Genomic DNA, 12,789 nt, shown 5'->3' on the forward strand with positions numbered 1-12,789 from the left:
TAAAAATCATGCCTCAACTGTACATATGCCCCAAATGGAGGTCATCAATGGGAAAGTGCAATTCACATCGATGTCCTTATGCTTTTATTATTTGTTGTTTCAAATTTTTATTTAAATTCTAGTTAGTTAACATTTAGTGTAATACTGATTTCAGGAGTAGAATTTAGTGACTCATCACTTACGTGTAACACCCAGTGCTCATCCCAGCAGGTGCTCCCCTTAATGCCCATCACCCATTTAGCCTATTCCCTACCCTCCTCCCTCCATCATTCCTCAGTTAGTTCTCTATAGTTAAGAGTCTCTCATGGTTTCTTTTTTTTCTTTCCCCTACGTTCACCTGTTTTGTTTCTTAAATTCCACATATGAGTGGAATCATACGGTATTTGTCTTTGACTTATTTCGCTTAACATAATACACTCTAGCTCCATCCACATCATTGCAAATGGCAAGGTTTTGTTCTTTTTGATCTCTGAGTAGTATTCCGTTGTATATATAAACCACATCTTCTTTATCCATTCATCAGTTGATGGACATTTGGACTCTTTCCATACTTTGGCTATTGTTGATAGTGCTGCTATAAACATTGGTGTACATGTGCCCCTTCGAATCAGCAGTTTTATCCTTTGGATAAATGCCAAGTAGTGCAATTGCTGGGTCATGGGGTAGCTCTATTTTTAACTTTTTGAGGAACCTCCACGCTGTTTTCCAGAGCAGCTGCACCAGTTTGCATTCCCACCAGCAGTGCAAAAGGGCTCCCCTTTCTCCGCATTCTTGCCAACATCGGTTGTTTCCTGAATAGTTAGTTTTAGCCACTCTGACAGCTGTGAGGTGGTATCTCATTGTGGTTGTGATTTGTATTTCCCTGATGATGAGTGATGTTGAGCATCTTTTCACATGTCTGTTGGCCCTCTGGATGTCTTCTTTGGAAGAGTATCTATTCATGTCTTCTGCCCATTTCTTCACTGAATTATTTGCTTTTTGGGTATTGAGTTTGATAAGCTCTTTAGAGATTTTGGATACTAACCCTTTATCCCGTGTGTCATTTGCAAATATCTTCTCCCATTCTATCAGCTGCCTTTTAGTTTAAAGCCTTAGAACAAACCCCATTCATCTTCCTTTCTTGAGCTGTATTTGGAGGATACTATCTGATGGCAGATGACCCACGGTGAGGGGTGTGGAGGTGGTAATAGACAAAGCCGTGAATGGATCTGAACAATGAAACTCAGAAACCAGAATGACTCAGCTGGAACCACGGAAGCCTGACGAAGGGGATTAATAATGGGCTTCAAGTCCGGGGAGTTTTATTTAGAAAAGAATGGCGGTGACCTAATTCCCCGGGGAAAGAGAAGGACAGTCTCTATAAGTGTAAAGTCAGGGATGTGGTCTGCCTCAGCAAAGGAGTGCCCTGTCTGTCCATGAGCAAAGTGTAGGGGTGAAGAGAACCATGCTGGGTACCATGCTGCCTGGGGTCAGTCCCAGCTCAGCCATTTATAAGATGTGTGACTGTGGTTGCATCACCTAACTTCTCCATGCCTCAGTGTCCTCAAGGGTAAAATGCGGATGAAGGCAGGGGTATTGGGAGGATGAAGTCACCGTGTATGAAGCACCCAGCAAATTCCAACGTGCTTGGTGCCTGCCTCTTACTGTGGGTTGGCCCGGGAAGGTCCTCTGCGGGTCAACAACCTTTAAAAACTGCAAGGATTTCTCTGTCTAAAATGGAGAAGGGACCATCTTGATTTTATGGAAGATTTTGCTACAGGATCACCTCAGTATCCTTATCAGTAAAATGCTTGGTCAGAATCATAGCTTCTGACCTTACTTTCCAATTAGATTGCTTGAGAACTACACAAGGCAGAGGACAACTGAACCCTTTGAAAAGCAGAAAAATGTTGTAGGAAAAGGGGCGGGGATCTAGCATGGTTCGAAAAGCCGCTATGGGTCACTGCTCAAGTCCTTCCCTCACACCTGGAACTCACAGCAGCTTGCTGAGAGTAAGGGTAAGTGTGTCCTTGGAAGATAATTTCAGCATTATTTCTCACACAGGAAAATGCAAGGGGACTTGCGAAGCCCATGTTCTTAAGATCCCCATTATTGTTCTGTTGACATAGAATCAGAACCTGAATACATACAAAAAATGGTGATTTCTAGAACATACGTTTGCCACAATGCATTGAACCGTTTTAATGGCTGGATTGTGCTCTGCAGGGCCAGGTGGTATTGATTTCCGCACGGACTAGAGTGGAGATGGTAATAGACAAACCCGTCGCAAGGCGGTGTAGACACAGGCTCCCCACCCCAGGGCTCTGCAAAGCTGCGGCCGGCAGGGTCCCTCCCTCTCTGAAAGGTGGCTATGGGGATGGCGTGGTCAAAGGATTCCATGCACGTTGGTTGACTGATGCTGATTCCCTTGTGAGACCCAGCTCGACAAGCAAGGGGCATTCGCAGGTCTCAGTCAGCATCCCTTCTGAAGGTGAGTACCAGTTTCCGCTCTGTTTCTCCTTATGGAATGGCTGATGCTTGCTCTGGTGTCTTGCCTTGATGGGGTCCTCGTGATGTTTTGGTAATAGTAGGAGCCATTGGAGTTCAGCTTCAGTGATCTCTGATGACTTCCGTGTAGAACTCTCCGGGGGGAAGCAGGACTGGTTGTAGCTAATATGATCTGCATATAAGTTCTCTATTCACCTAGAAGCCTCCATGAGGGAAGGTGATGTGGTGGTATCGCTTTGCTCTGAGAACTGTGTCCTGCTGGGAATAATGTCACATAAGGAGCCCCATGCAGGAATCAGAAGAGCCAGGCTCTCATTCGCCTGCACCCCTCAATTTCTCACGTGGACTGTGCATGAATTGCCTGACCTTTCTGGGCCTCAGTTTTCCCCTTTATAGTCTGGAAATTATAATAGTACCTCAAAGGGGAATATTACTTACGGTATTTCAGCCCTTTAATAGGATGCCATTTGAGAAGTTGCAGCATTAAAAAATATAAACGGGGCACCTCAGTGGCTCAGTCGGTGAAGTGTCCAACTCTTGATTTTAGCTCAGGTCATGGTCTCACAGTTCATGCGTTTGAGCCCCGCATTGGGCTCTGCACTGAGAGCACAGAGCCCGCTTAAGATTCTCTGTCTCCCTCTCTGTGTCTGCACCTCCCTGCTCGCACATGTTCTCAATCTCTCAATCAATCTCTCTCTCTCTTTCAATCTCTCTCTCTCAAAATAAATAAATAAGTTTAAAATAATAATGATAGCTAAATAAAGTACTTCAAAAGCAGAGATGTGTGTTATTTCACCGTCTCTGTCTCTCGCAGCACCATCACTGACCTGCGCCATTCACCTTACCCAGCGCTCAGTCAGCAAGCTTTACATGGACACCTGCCATGCCCAGGCACTGGGCCGAAACATGAAAGAACACAGCAGGGGAAGGGCCCGAGGAGCTGGTCTAGTCAGAGAAAGAGATCCGTTGCTACATGAGTTAACAGATGTTCTGATGGGATTCTGTACCTGGTAGAGATGTTATCTATGGGTGGGAATGCTAAACTTGGAAGGGTAGACAGTTGCTGTATGGGTAAGGCGGAGGCATTCCCGGGAAAGGGAACAGCACATTCAAGGGCATGGCATCAGCTCTTAGAATCTGGGAGGCTCACCGATCTGCAGGAGCAGAGCCGAGGCGCATGGACCTCTGTCCAGCCCAAGGCAAGGCTGGCGTCATAGCAGGGTTCTTATTAGACAGGGTTTGGGATTCCCAGCTAAGAGATTTGGGCTTGACCCTCAGGGCAGAGGGAGGCCACTGGATGGTCTTAGAGAAGTAACTTAGAACACCACATCCACTTTCCGGAAGGATCACTGGGGCTGTGAGGGATGGAACGGAATGCGGAGGGTTTGGGCACAGTTGAGATTCCGCTGCAGGAATCCAGGCGAACCGGGGGAAGAACGTGCCCCAAGGCCAGTCCTAGCAAGGAGGAAGGGGCGGAATGCATGTGAGGAAGGTTGAGAAACAGCCAACGGGGACATAGGGCAGGCAGCCAGTCAGATGGCAGCTGAGGGTCACCGGCAGGCGTGGAGAGACTAGGTTCCTGAATTGGGTTCCTGGACAGGTGGGGATCCAGGGGTAGGCCTGGGTGGCCCGGGAGGTGACAGCCCCTGTGCTCGGACGTGGAACCAAGAGTTATCAGTGGCGCTGCCCCCAGGCGACTGGCCATGAGAGGAGCCCCAGGCAGAGACGAGGGCTGGACGTGGACCTTTGGAGGCATTGGGTCCACAGGTGGGATTGGGTTGGGTGTCCTGGCAAAGAGACCCTGAGATGGACGTTGGTGGGCAGGAAGCTGATGGGGAAGTGTGTTCAGCTCAACCCCTGCCAGAGAGTGAGGGAGTCAAACTCAGCAGACGGGGAAGGTGAGCTGCCCTCAGTCATACAGGGATCCAGGCCTGGCTCTGGACCTGGAGGGCCCCTCGATTGTTCCATTTCCAGACAGAGGAGGACAGGCAGGCCTATGTGTCCCCACATCAGCCAGCCCCTGCATGCAGGTTGCTCCTGGGGAGGGGTGGGCAGCCTCGGTGGAAAAAGCACCCTCCAAGGTCAATAGCCAACCACACTCCTGGCTGTTGGAGAATGAGCCCCTCAGTTCTGGGTCCTGCACCGCCATCCACTGCCAGTGGATGGAGGGGAGGCCCAAGGCCGGTGGCTCTCACTGCCCCTGGGGCCATCTGGAGACGGCCTGGCACCCAGCCTGGCACCCAGGCCACACTCCCAGACCAGCCAGCTTCAAATCTCCAAGTGTGGGAGACAATGGGCATGAGCAGTTTTTAAATCTCTCTAGGGGATTCCAGTGCACAGCTAAGTTTAAGAGCCATCATCCTGGGGAAGTCCTGGAGATAGAAAGAAGGCTGGGCTCACGTTTCCAGGTGCTCAAGGAAGCTGGAGGAGAACCAGGAGAGGTGGCCTGGAAGGGCCGGGGGCTCAGAGGGAAGTGAGTGGTCGCCTGCAGCAAGAACCTGCGTGTGTCTGGGGGAGGGGTGGCCCCGCTGCCCCCAAAACGTACCTGGGATTGGCTTTTATCGGCTATGCTGAGGTGACAGACATGTGGCCGCTGCTTTTGGAAGAAGAGTTTGTTATTCACCATTCCGGTGCCACCCCATGCAGGGCCACACAGTGCAGGCACCGGGGTCTATCAGGAAGCAGGAGGGAGGGGAGGACAAGGCCTGAGCTTTGTTGTGGTTTCTGCATCAAGGAATGGGCAGGGCAGGGTAGGCAGCTGGAACAAGTTTAGGACTGCATGGTTTGAATGATCTCAGGCCAGCTCTGGGCCGCAGGGGCTGTCTGGGTGTCTGGTATCTGACCTTCCGGTAACTTAGGGTGGGAAGAATATGGGCTTATGTGTGACAGTTGGATAAAGGAAGTCACTGGGGGTGTAGGCTGTGGTTGGTTTGCAAGGGAAAGACATGCTCTCAGGCAGGTTGTTTACTATGACGGGAAGGGGAAGCCTACAGGATCAGTAAGGACCCAAGATGCCAAAGCATCAGTAATACAGAAAATGAGAGGTGTAATTAGTAAGCCTGCTCCGTGGGCCCTTAGCTTGGAGACCATCGCGGGCTGGATTTCAGTACCAGTACCGGTGCAGCTTTCACGACAGCGCACGGTAGCCTTGACCGTGGATTCCTCCTGGCTGCAGAGGAGATGCAAACTCCCGGGTCAGAGGAACTCCACGGGGAGGGGTGGTCCCAGGGATGGACCGGAGGGAGAGCACACTGGCTGGAAGTGGCAGAGGGAAGAAAGGAGAGGGAGGGAAATGAGAAGCAGCACCCCCCTCCCCGCCTCCCCCTCCCAACCCCCTTTCCTCCAACTCTTTCCGCCATGGCTCCAAGTCCAGAGCAGGCTTGGGCTAGGAGACAGAAAACTTGCCATTCACTCAGGTTGATTTTGATTGTTATTTTGAAACTGTCACCCCGAGACTATCTGTCTCCTAAGGTTGAGGCCCCGGGGTGGGGCAGAGAAGAGCACCCCTCGCCAATTAAACTTCATTATTTTTTTATATGTTTAATGTTTATTTATTTTTAAGAGAGAGAGCATGAGTGGGGGAAGGGGAAGAGAGAGAGGGAGACACAGAATCCCAAGCAGGCTCCAGGCTCTGAGCTGTCAGCACAGAGCCCAATGTGGGGCTCAAACTCACAAACCGTGAGATCATGACCTGAGCTGAAGTCAGACACTTAGCCAACTGAGCCACCCAGGCGCCCCCCCCCCAATTAAACTTTAAAGGAACGTAGGAGATAAAAACCAGGTTGTACTTTGACGGCATCATGAATTGTGTGTCTTTAACACGTGTTGTATTTGTGGAGCACCGAGTGTGCAGCTTGGCACATGGAACGCTCCACAAACATTTAGCCGTTACCATCATCAGATCCTAAATAGGATGAAATAGAAAAATACTTCATTTCATCCCTGGCTGGCTTTGTGAGACAGGCTTCCTTCTTCCCCTTCTTGCTGCCAGTAGCACTGAGTTGTGGCCCCGGGAGCCTGTCTCATTGGTGGCACGTGTGCCTGCCAGTGTCACTGTCCCTGTCCTGCTCGTCTGCACATGGAGGGCACACGGTGATGTCCTTCAGAAGAGCTTGACTTGGGGTAAGGTCAGTGGTTCCAACTCTACTCAACACTTTGTGCAGTCGTATCACAGTCCGGGAGGATATTGTGTATGGAAAGGCCTGAAGTCATCGAGCTCACGGGCAATGTGACCAGGAGGTCTGTTTTACAAAGGAAACCTTGCAGATTCAAGAACACGGTCGTCGGGTTATTGTGTGACCCCCTCACTTTACCTGAGAGGGAATTGAAAGTCACCCTGGCCGACAAGATGATGCATTTTTCTCTCCTCCCGAGTGAAATGAGCAGGTGTAAGAACTCTGACCTCGTGCTCTATGAAACACAGGAGGCCCTAACTGGCATTACAAAGGCTCATCTGAGATTGACTTTCCGTAGTCCCTCGTGGTCCTGTGCTAGGCGAGTGATACATATTCTTTACAACACGCCTTCTCGGGGTGCCTGGATGGCTCAGTCGGTTAAGTGGCCCACTCGTGATTTCGGCTCACGTCATGATCTCACGGTCTGTGAGTTCAAGCCCCACATCGGGCTCTGCCCTGGCAGCATGGAACCTGCTTGGGATTCTCTCTCTTTCCCTCTCTCTCTGCCCCTCCCCTGCTTGATCTCTCTTTCTCTCTCTCCAGATAAATAAATGAACATTAAAAAAATTTAAAACATGCCTTCTGTTTTGCACAGCTTCTAACAAAGAAAGTTAGAGGCTGTCCTCTGCTCTTGCCAAGGGGGTCTGTGTGAAGGTGACCAGTGCGTACAAAAGCCACTTCCCATACTCACGTGTTTCTCCTGTAGATACTCTGTACTGGGCACAGTCTCTGCCCTCTAAGTGTGGTGTGAAATGCTGAGTCCTTGGCTCTGTGCAGGGACCAAATGCCCAAGAGCACCGTGGAGGGCCACTGAGGATTCTTTGGCCTGAAGCAATGGAAGAAGATCAGATCCCCTGGGTCGGGAAGCCTCGTGCCCTCGCCACTCCCCCTGCCCCCCGCCAGTGACTGAGGCACCTGTGGTCAGGCTTCATGGATTAGAACTTAGATTCTTGGGCCCAAGACCTATTGTTTAGTCATGGCTCTGTGATGGAATTGTGGCTCCGATGAACCACTTAACCTCTCTGTGCTACAGTGAATATTTCTGTAACATGAGCGTGATCCTGGTCTGTACCTCAGAGGGCTATTGTGGAAATTCAGGGAGATAATCTATGTAATGTGCTTCTCACCACAGTTCATGATAAAGACCACTCTTGTGTGTTGAATGCTTGCAGCGCACAGGGTCCTGTGCTGAGCACTTGATAAATCTATTAGCTCACGTAACCCTCCTGACAACCTGTGAAGAGGCATTAGTGTTATCCCCATTGTACAGACAGGAAGACTGAAGCATAAGCAGTCAGGTTGCCAAGGGCCACAGAGAACTGGGGATCGAGGCAGAATTCAAGGTCAGACGGCTATGGGATTTGGGATTTTGTAGGCACTGAGTTCATGAACTCCATTGTTGGCTAAGCTCGGCCCTCCCTGAGTAAAATGTCGCCCGAGCTCTACTCTGAATATTCCTGCCATTCTCCTTCCCCGCTCCAAACACTGTTAGCATCCCAAGCTAGGGGTCACCCGCCCTGAGGTCAGTAATACCTGCTTTTCTCTGGAGGTAGACACCAGAGCACAGCCACCAGAGTGATGTCCTTGGGAAAGATTCTACACATCTTTCCATTTACGACATCACAGATCACAGGCTATACCAGAGACTTGGCTTGTCAGTAATACTAGAAATCCATTCTGTGCACTCACTGACAGCATGGCAGAAATGCCGGACTGTAGACGCAAGGAAGTGGAGGGTGTGCATCCCATTTGGGTGTGCAGACCCTTGCACAGCTCCTGGATGTCCTCAGAGCCACGTCCAAGTGCCATGGAATGGCTGCAGACACCCATGACCAGCCTCCAGTGTCTGTACTCCCGTGTCTCTAGCATCCCCTGGCCCTACATTCCCACTGCGGTTCTTGTTTCCAGTGAATCTGGGTGAATCAGGCCTCTGCACAGTCGTATGTGCTATTCCTACTCCAGATCTGCCCTTCCAGCTCCTCTCCTTCCACCCTTCCGCAGCTCCAAGGATCTTACCCTGGAGGGTCCCCTCTCTTTAGATGCTAGGGGAAGGGCTTGGCTACTTCCTTCTCTGCACCTCCTGGCTGCCAGGCCTCCGTGTGGGCTTTTCTGTCTTCACATCTCGAACGTGCAGCAACAGCTCTGGCCTCTCTGGCTGCTGGGAGGCGAAATGAGACAATTGTGTGACAAGCCCACGCCACGCCTGGCACATTAATAGGAGCTTAATTGGGTTAATTCCCCTGTCTTCCCACCGCACCTGCCCTCCCCCGACAAGCTTTCTGTGTTTGCTGTTACTGAGACAGCAGGTAAGCTCAAAGAAAAGACAGAATCAACAACAACATATTCACACCAAAAAAGGCATAGCCAAAATTCTACTTATGTGTACATCATTTTTCGTTGTTCCTTGGTCTTTCAAAAAACTTGAGATATAACTCACCTACTGTAAAATCCATCCTTTTAAAGTGGTTTTTAGTGTGTTCACAAAGTTGCAAGGCCATGGCTCTTTTCTAATCCAAAATATTGGAAGCCCATACCTGTGGGCAGTCCCTGACCATCCCAGCTCCCTCTGGCAGTCCCCCCCCCCCATCACCACTAGTCTGCCTTTTGCCCCACCCCCAACCCGGTCTTGTCTCTCACCCCGAGTTCTCACCAAACCCAGAGCTGACATTGGCCTGGAGGTTCCCTCAGGGCGGTGGTGACATCAGAGGAGTTTTGTGAACATAAATTGCTATTTTACACAGAGAGGGCAGTAGGATCGAAGGTCCCTTGAAGATCAGGACCTGGTCATAGTCCTTCTCCAGCCACTTGGCCTGCTCTGTGCTCCAGGGGACCCCGCCTGCTGCACCTTCTTGTGATTCGGGGACTGAGAACTTACCGGGGCCTCTGGCCTCAAGGGCCTCTGTAGGGAGCCAGCCCTGGGAGAACCCTAGAGGGGATTCTGTCCCCGAGGGTGCTCGGGACCCCAGGGACATGCTTCCAGTAGGACCTGACCTGAAGCCGGCTGAGCCGCCCTTGGCCCATCTTGCAAAGTCTCTTCAGGTCTGAACGTGCCTCCTTGCTGGTCTCCTTTCTCTTTCTGAGGAAATAAAGCATGTCAAGAATTTGGCATTGAGCATTTTGCTTTCTCTCCATCAGAACTGCCTCCCATTGGCATTCTCTTCAGCAGAGGCATGGGGAGAGCTTCCTTGGTAAACTGGAGTTGAAAAACAAAGCAGCTCAGGAAGAAGCTGCCTTAATCACCTAGGAACAGCCGCTGCTGTGCTTCAGCAGCGTTAAGACGACTGGCGCTGCTCCCAGTGGCCCAGAAGCCCCTTGTGTAGCTCAGGCTGTAGGGCCCTGCTTGCTTTCCCTGGCCCCGGACCGAGAAGAATCCCCGCCAGCCCCACCACGCTCACCCGCGGGAATCAGGGAAGCTCCAGCCACTACTTTCCCCGTGTGTCCTGGGACAGGACCAGCCTGGGTGGGGTCTCTCCGGCCTGGGGAGCGTCTGGGGACTGGCATCAATGGAGACAGCAGTTTCTTCTGTGCACCTGCTGTGCACCAGGCCCCATAGCCCAAGTGCTATCCGATTGCACTCTCGGGACAAGCTGCAAGGTGGCTGTGGCTGTCCCCGTCCCACAGGTGAAGAGACAGAGATTTCGAGGGGCCACGAGCATGGTTTACAGGGCCACACGACCAGGAAGGAGTGGAGCCCGTTCAGGCTCACCATGATGCCCTCCCAGAGTCCTGGCATTGGTCAGCTCTGATATCCCTGAGTGGTCTTGGTCCCCCTGAATCCCACAGGTCACCACCTCACAGGTGGTTCTGAGAATGGACCGACCTCGTGCGTGGACAATGCCAGACACGTGGGGCTGGTGCTAAACCAGCGTCCGTTCCCTCTCTCGTCCTTTGTTGGTGGGGATCATCCCACTGGTGCTGGAGGGTCTTCTGCACAGAGCTGACACCGCTTGGCCCAGGGGCCCACCCGCAGCCGGATGACTGAAGGCCACATCCATTCATCGGCCTCCTCTTTCTCCCTTCAGGAGAGCACCTGGCCATACCTGTTTGGAGTGATCACTGTCCCTGCCTTGGTCCAGCTGGTGACCCTGCCTTTTCTCCCCGAGAGCCCCCGCTACCTACTCTTTGAGAAGCACGACCAGGCCGGAGCCGAGAAAGGTAGGGGACCCGTGGCCTTTCCTGCATAGCTCCAGCCTGTTCGCCAGGGTCAGCGCTGCAGGGCGCACTGGGATCTGGGGCCATCCCTCTCTGCAGGCACTGTGCTGGGTGCCCCTGGACACCCTGTATTGATTCATCCTCCCGGCAGCCTGCAGCAGGGACACACATCACACAGGGAAGCTGGAAAACCCAAGACAGAGAAGGATAAGACCCAGGTCTGCTCGCTTCTGGGCGGTGTCTGTCTCCCCATTGGTCCCAACCTCAGAGACAGCCTGACTTCTTAGCGGTTTAGGTCTTTCTTGGCTCTCTCCTCACCCCTCCTCTCTTCTTCACTCCCGGGTTCTGCTGTCCTAACATTCCCAAGGAAAGGAAATACGCAAGTGCAGAAGGAGCACCCGTGTCCCGCCAGCACGGGGCTGGGTGCCAGCAGCCTGCGAGGGAGACAGAGCGTGTTCACGTTACAGGAGAGAAACAGGACATCCACGATGGGGCTTGGGACTGGTCTTAGTTCGCTGTCCTTAAAGTCCGTAAAGCTCCTGAACGGTGAGGTGCCGGGTCGGATGCAAAGCATTCAGAATCAGAGGCATTCCCACAGCGCCCCGGAAAGGCAAAACCATTTTGCCCAGACACAGACAACGTAGAATGAACACCCCCGTCTTCTTGTAAAAGGAGACACTGACGGCACCCCCGTTAAGCAGGAGGGGCTGGGTGCACCAGGGCTGCCCTCCCGTCCCCAGCTCTGCCACCTGACCTGGTCTTCTAACCTTCATCTGTGGAAGGAAACAATAGGAACCTCCCTCTGGGCTTGTCATAAGGGTGATGAAATTACATGATATATATAAGGTTTGCAGGAGCATTTGCTGTCATTCTGAGAACTAGGTCCCTTTCCTTATCCGTACCCTGTCCTCTGATCTAAATTTCACTAGTGTCCATGTCCAAGAAAAAAATTGAAAATTACGTAGCCTTTACTTAATACAATTTGTGCAACCCTTTTTAAAATCCACACAGCCTCAGTATTTTCTGAATTAACAAACGAGATATTAACAATTGCGTCCACTTGCCTAGCAGTTTGTGGCTGGGATCCATTTTCTCATTTACGGCATTCCTATAAAAACATGACATCAGGAGATACTGTTATTACCTTCACTGTTTAGGCAAGGGAACTGAGGCTTACAGGGCTGAGGTGATCTGCCCAAGGCTGTGGTTCTTGGTTTTTGGTTTCTAGAGGCCTTTAAAAATATGATTGTGGTGAGGGGGAGCACATGGGTGGCTTAGTCGGTAAGTGTCTGACTCCTGGTTTTGGCTCAGGTCATGATCTCACGGTTCCGTGCATACGGTGGGGGTGGAACTTGAGGCCTGTACCCCGTCAGGGGCCCCTGGCCCTCCCCATCCCAGAGCCGTGAGCATCAGGAAAAGGACTGGAACCAGAGGAGACTTTCCTCCCACCCCACTCACGCTCAGAGGGGCATCAGGGGGTCGTGTCCCAGGGGACTTCCCATGGGGCCCGTGGGGAGACCAGCCATCCAGAAGTCAGGCTGCAGAGGAGGCGGCTGATTGTCAGATGGGGAAGGCTCTGGAGCGACACTAATGTGGCTGAGAAAGAGCCGGGGGATCCTAGTGCCAAAAGCAGCCAGGCTGGGGGTCGGTGGAAGGTGACGATTCCTCCGGTCCCATCCCTCCTGGCTTCGTCGGCAAGAACCCGCAGGAAATGCATCAGTTACGTACGGTTGGAATGGGCAGTGAGTGTGTGTGCTAGACAGTGAAGACGGCTTAAGAGGTTTGCTTCACAGCACAGGAGGGAGGGAGGGAGGGAGGGAGGGAGAAGTGTAGTTATTAAAAAAAATGATAAATATTACATGTGTGCTTTATACAAAGAACAAAGACGCTGCCCTAGGTTGAAAGAGAATTTTGAAATTCGCATCTGTGCCAATAAAAGTGGGGTTTCACTCCAGACACTCCGCAAACAACAGGT

General features: G+C 51.7%; 1 protein-coding gene and 1 long non-coding RNA gene across 5 annotated transcripts in view; one reads left to right on the forward strand and one right to left on the reverse strand.

Annotated features, from left to right (window-relative positions):
* Positions 1-12,789, forward strand: part of SLC2A9 (solute carrier family 2 member 9) — a 258,417-nt gene that overhangs the window by 127,906 nt on the left and 117,722 nt on the right. For all 4 annotated transcript variants that reach the window (XM_040487873.1, XM_040487869.1, XM_040487879.1 and 1 more), the window contains one exon: positions 10,685-10,817. In XM_040487873.1, coding sequence (XP_040343807.1) covers positions 10,685-10,817 — 133 coding nt within the window. The remainder of the gene's footprint in view (positions 1-10,684; positions 10,818-12,789) is intronic.
* LOC121038430 (uncharacterized) lies at positions 2,190-7,548 on the reverse strand. The gene is made up of 3 exons (XR_005794345.1): positions 7,354-7,548; positions 5,033-5,742; positions 2,190-2,742 (listed from the first exon to the last, which is right to left on the reverse strand). It is a non-coding gene; the product is annotated as an uncharacterized LOC121038430 (long non-coding RNA).

The sequence above is a fragment of the Herpailurus yagouaroundi genome, unplaced genomic scaffold (genome assembly GCF_014898765.1).
Source record: "Herpailurus yagouaroundi ecotype Mexico unplaced genomic scaffold, PumYag 28, whole genome shotgun sequence".
NCBI classification, from domain to species: Eukaryota; Metazoa; Chordata; class Mammalia; order Carnivora; family Felidae; genus Herpailurus; species Herpailurus yagouaroundi.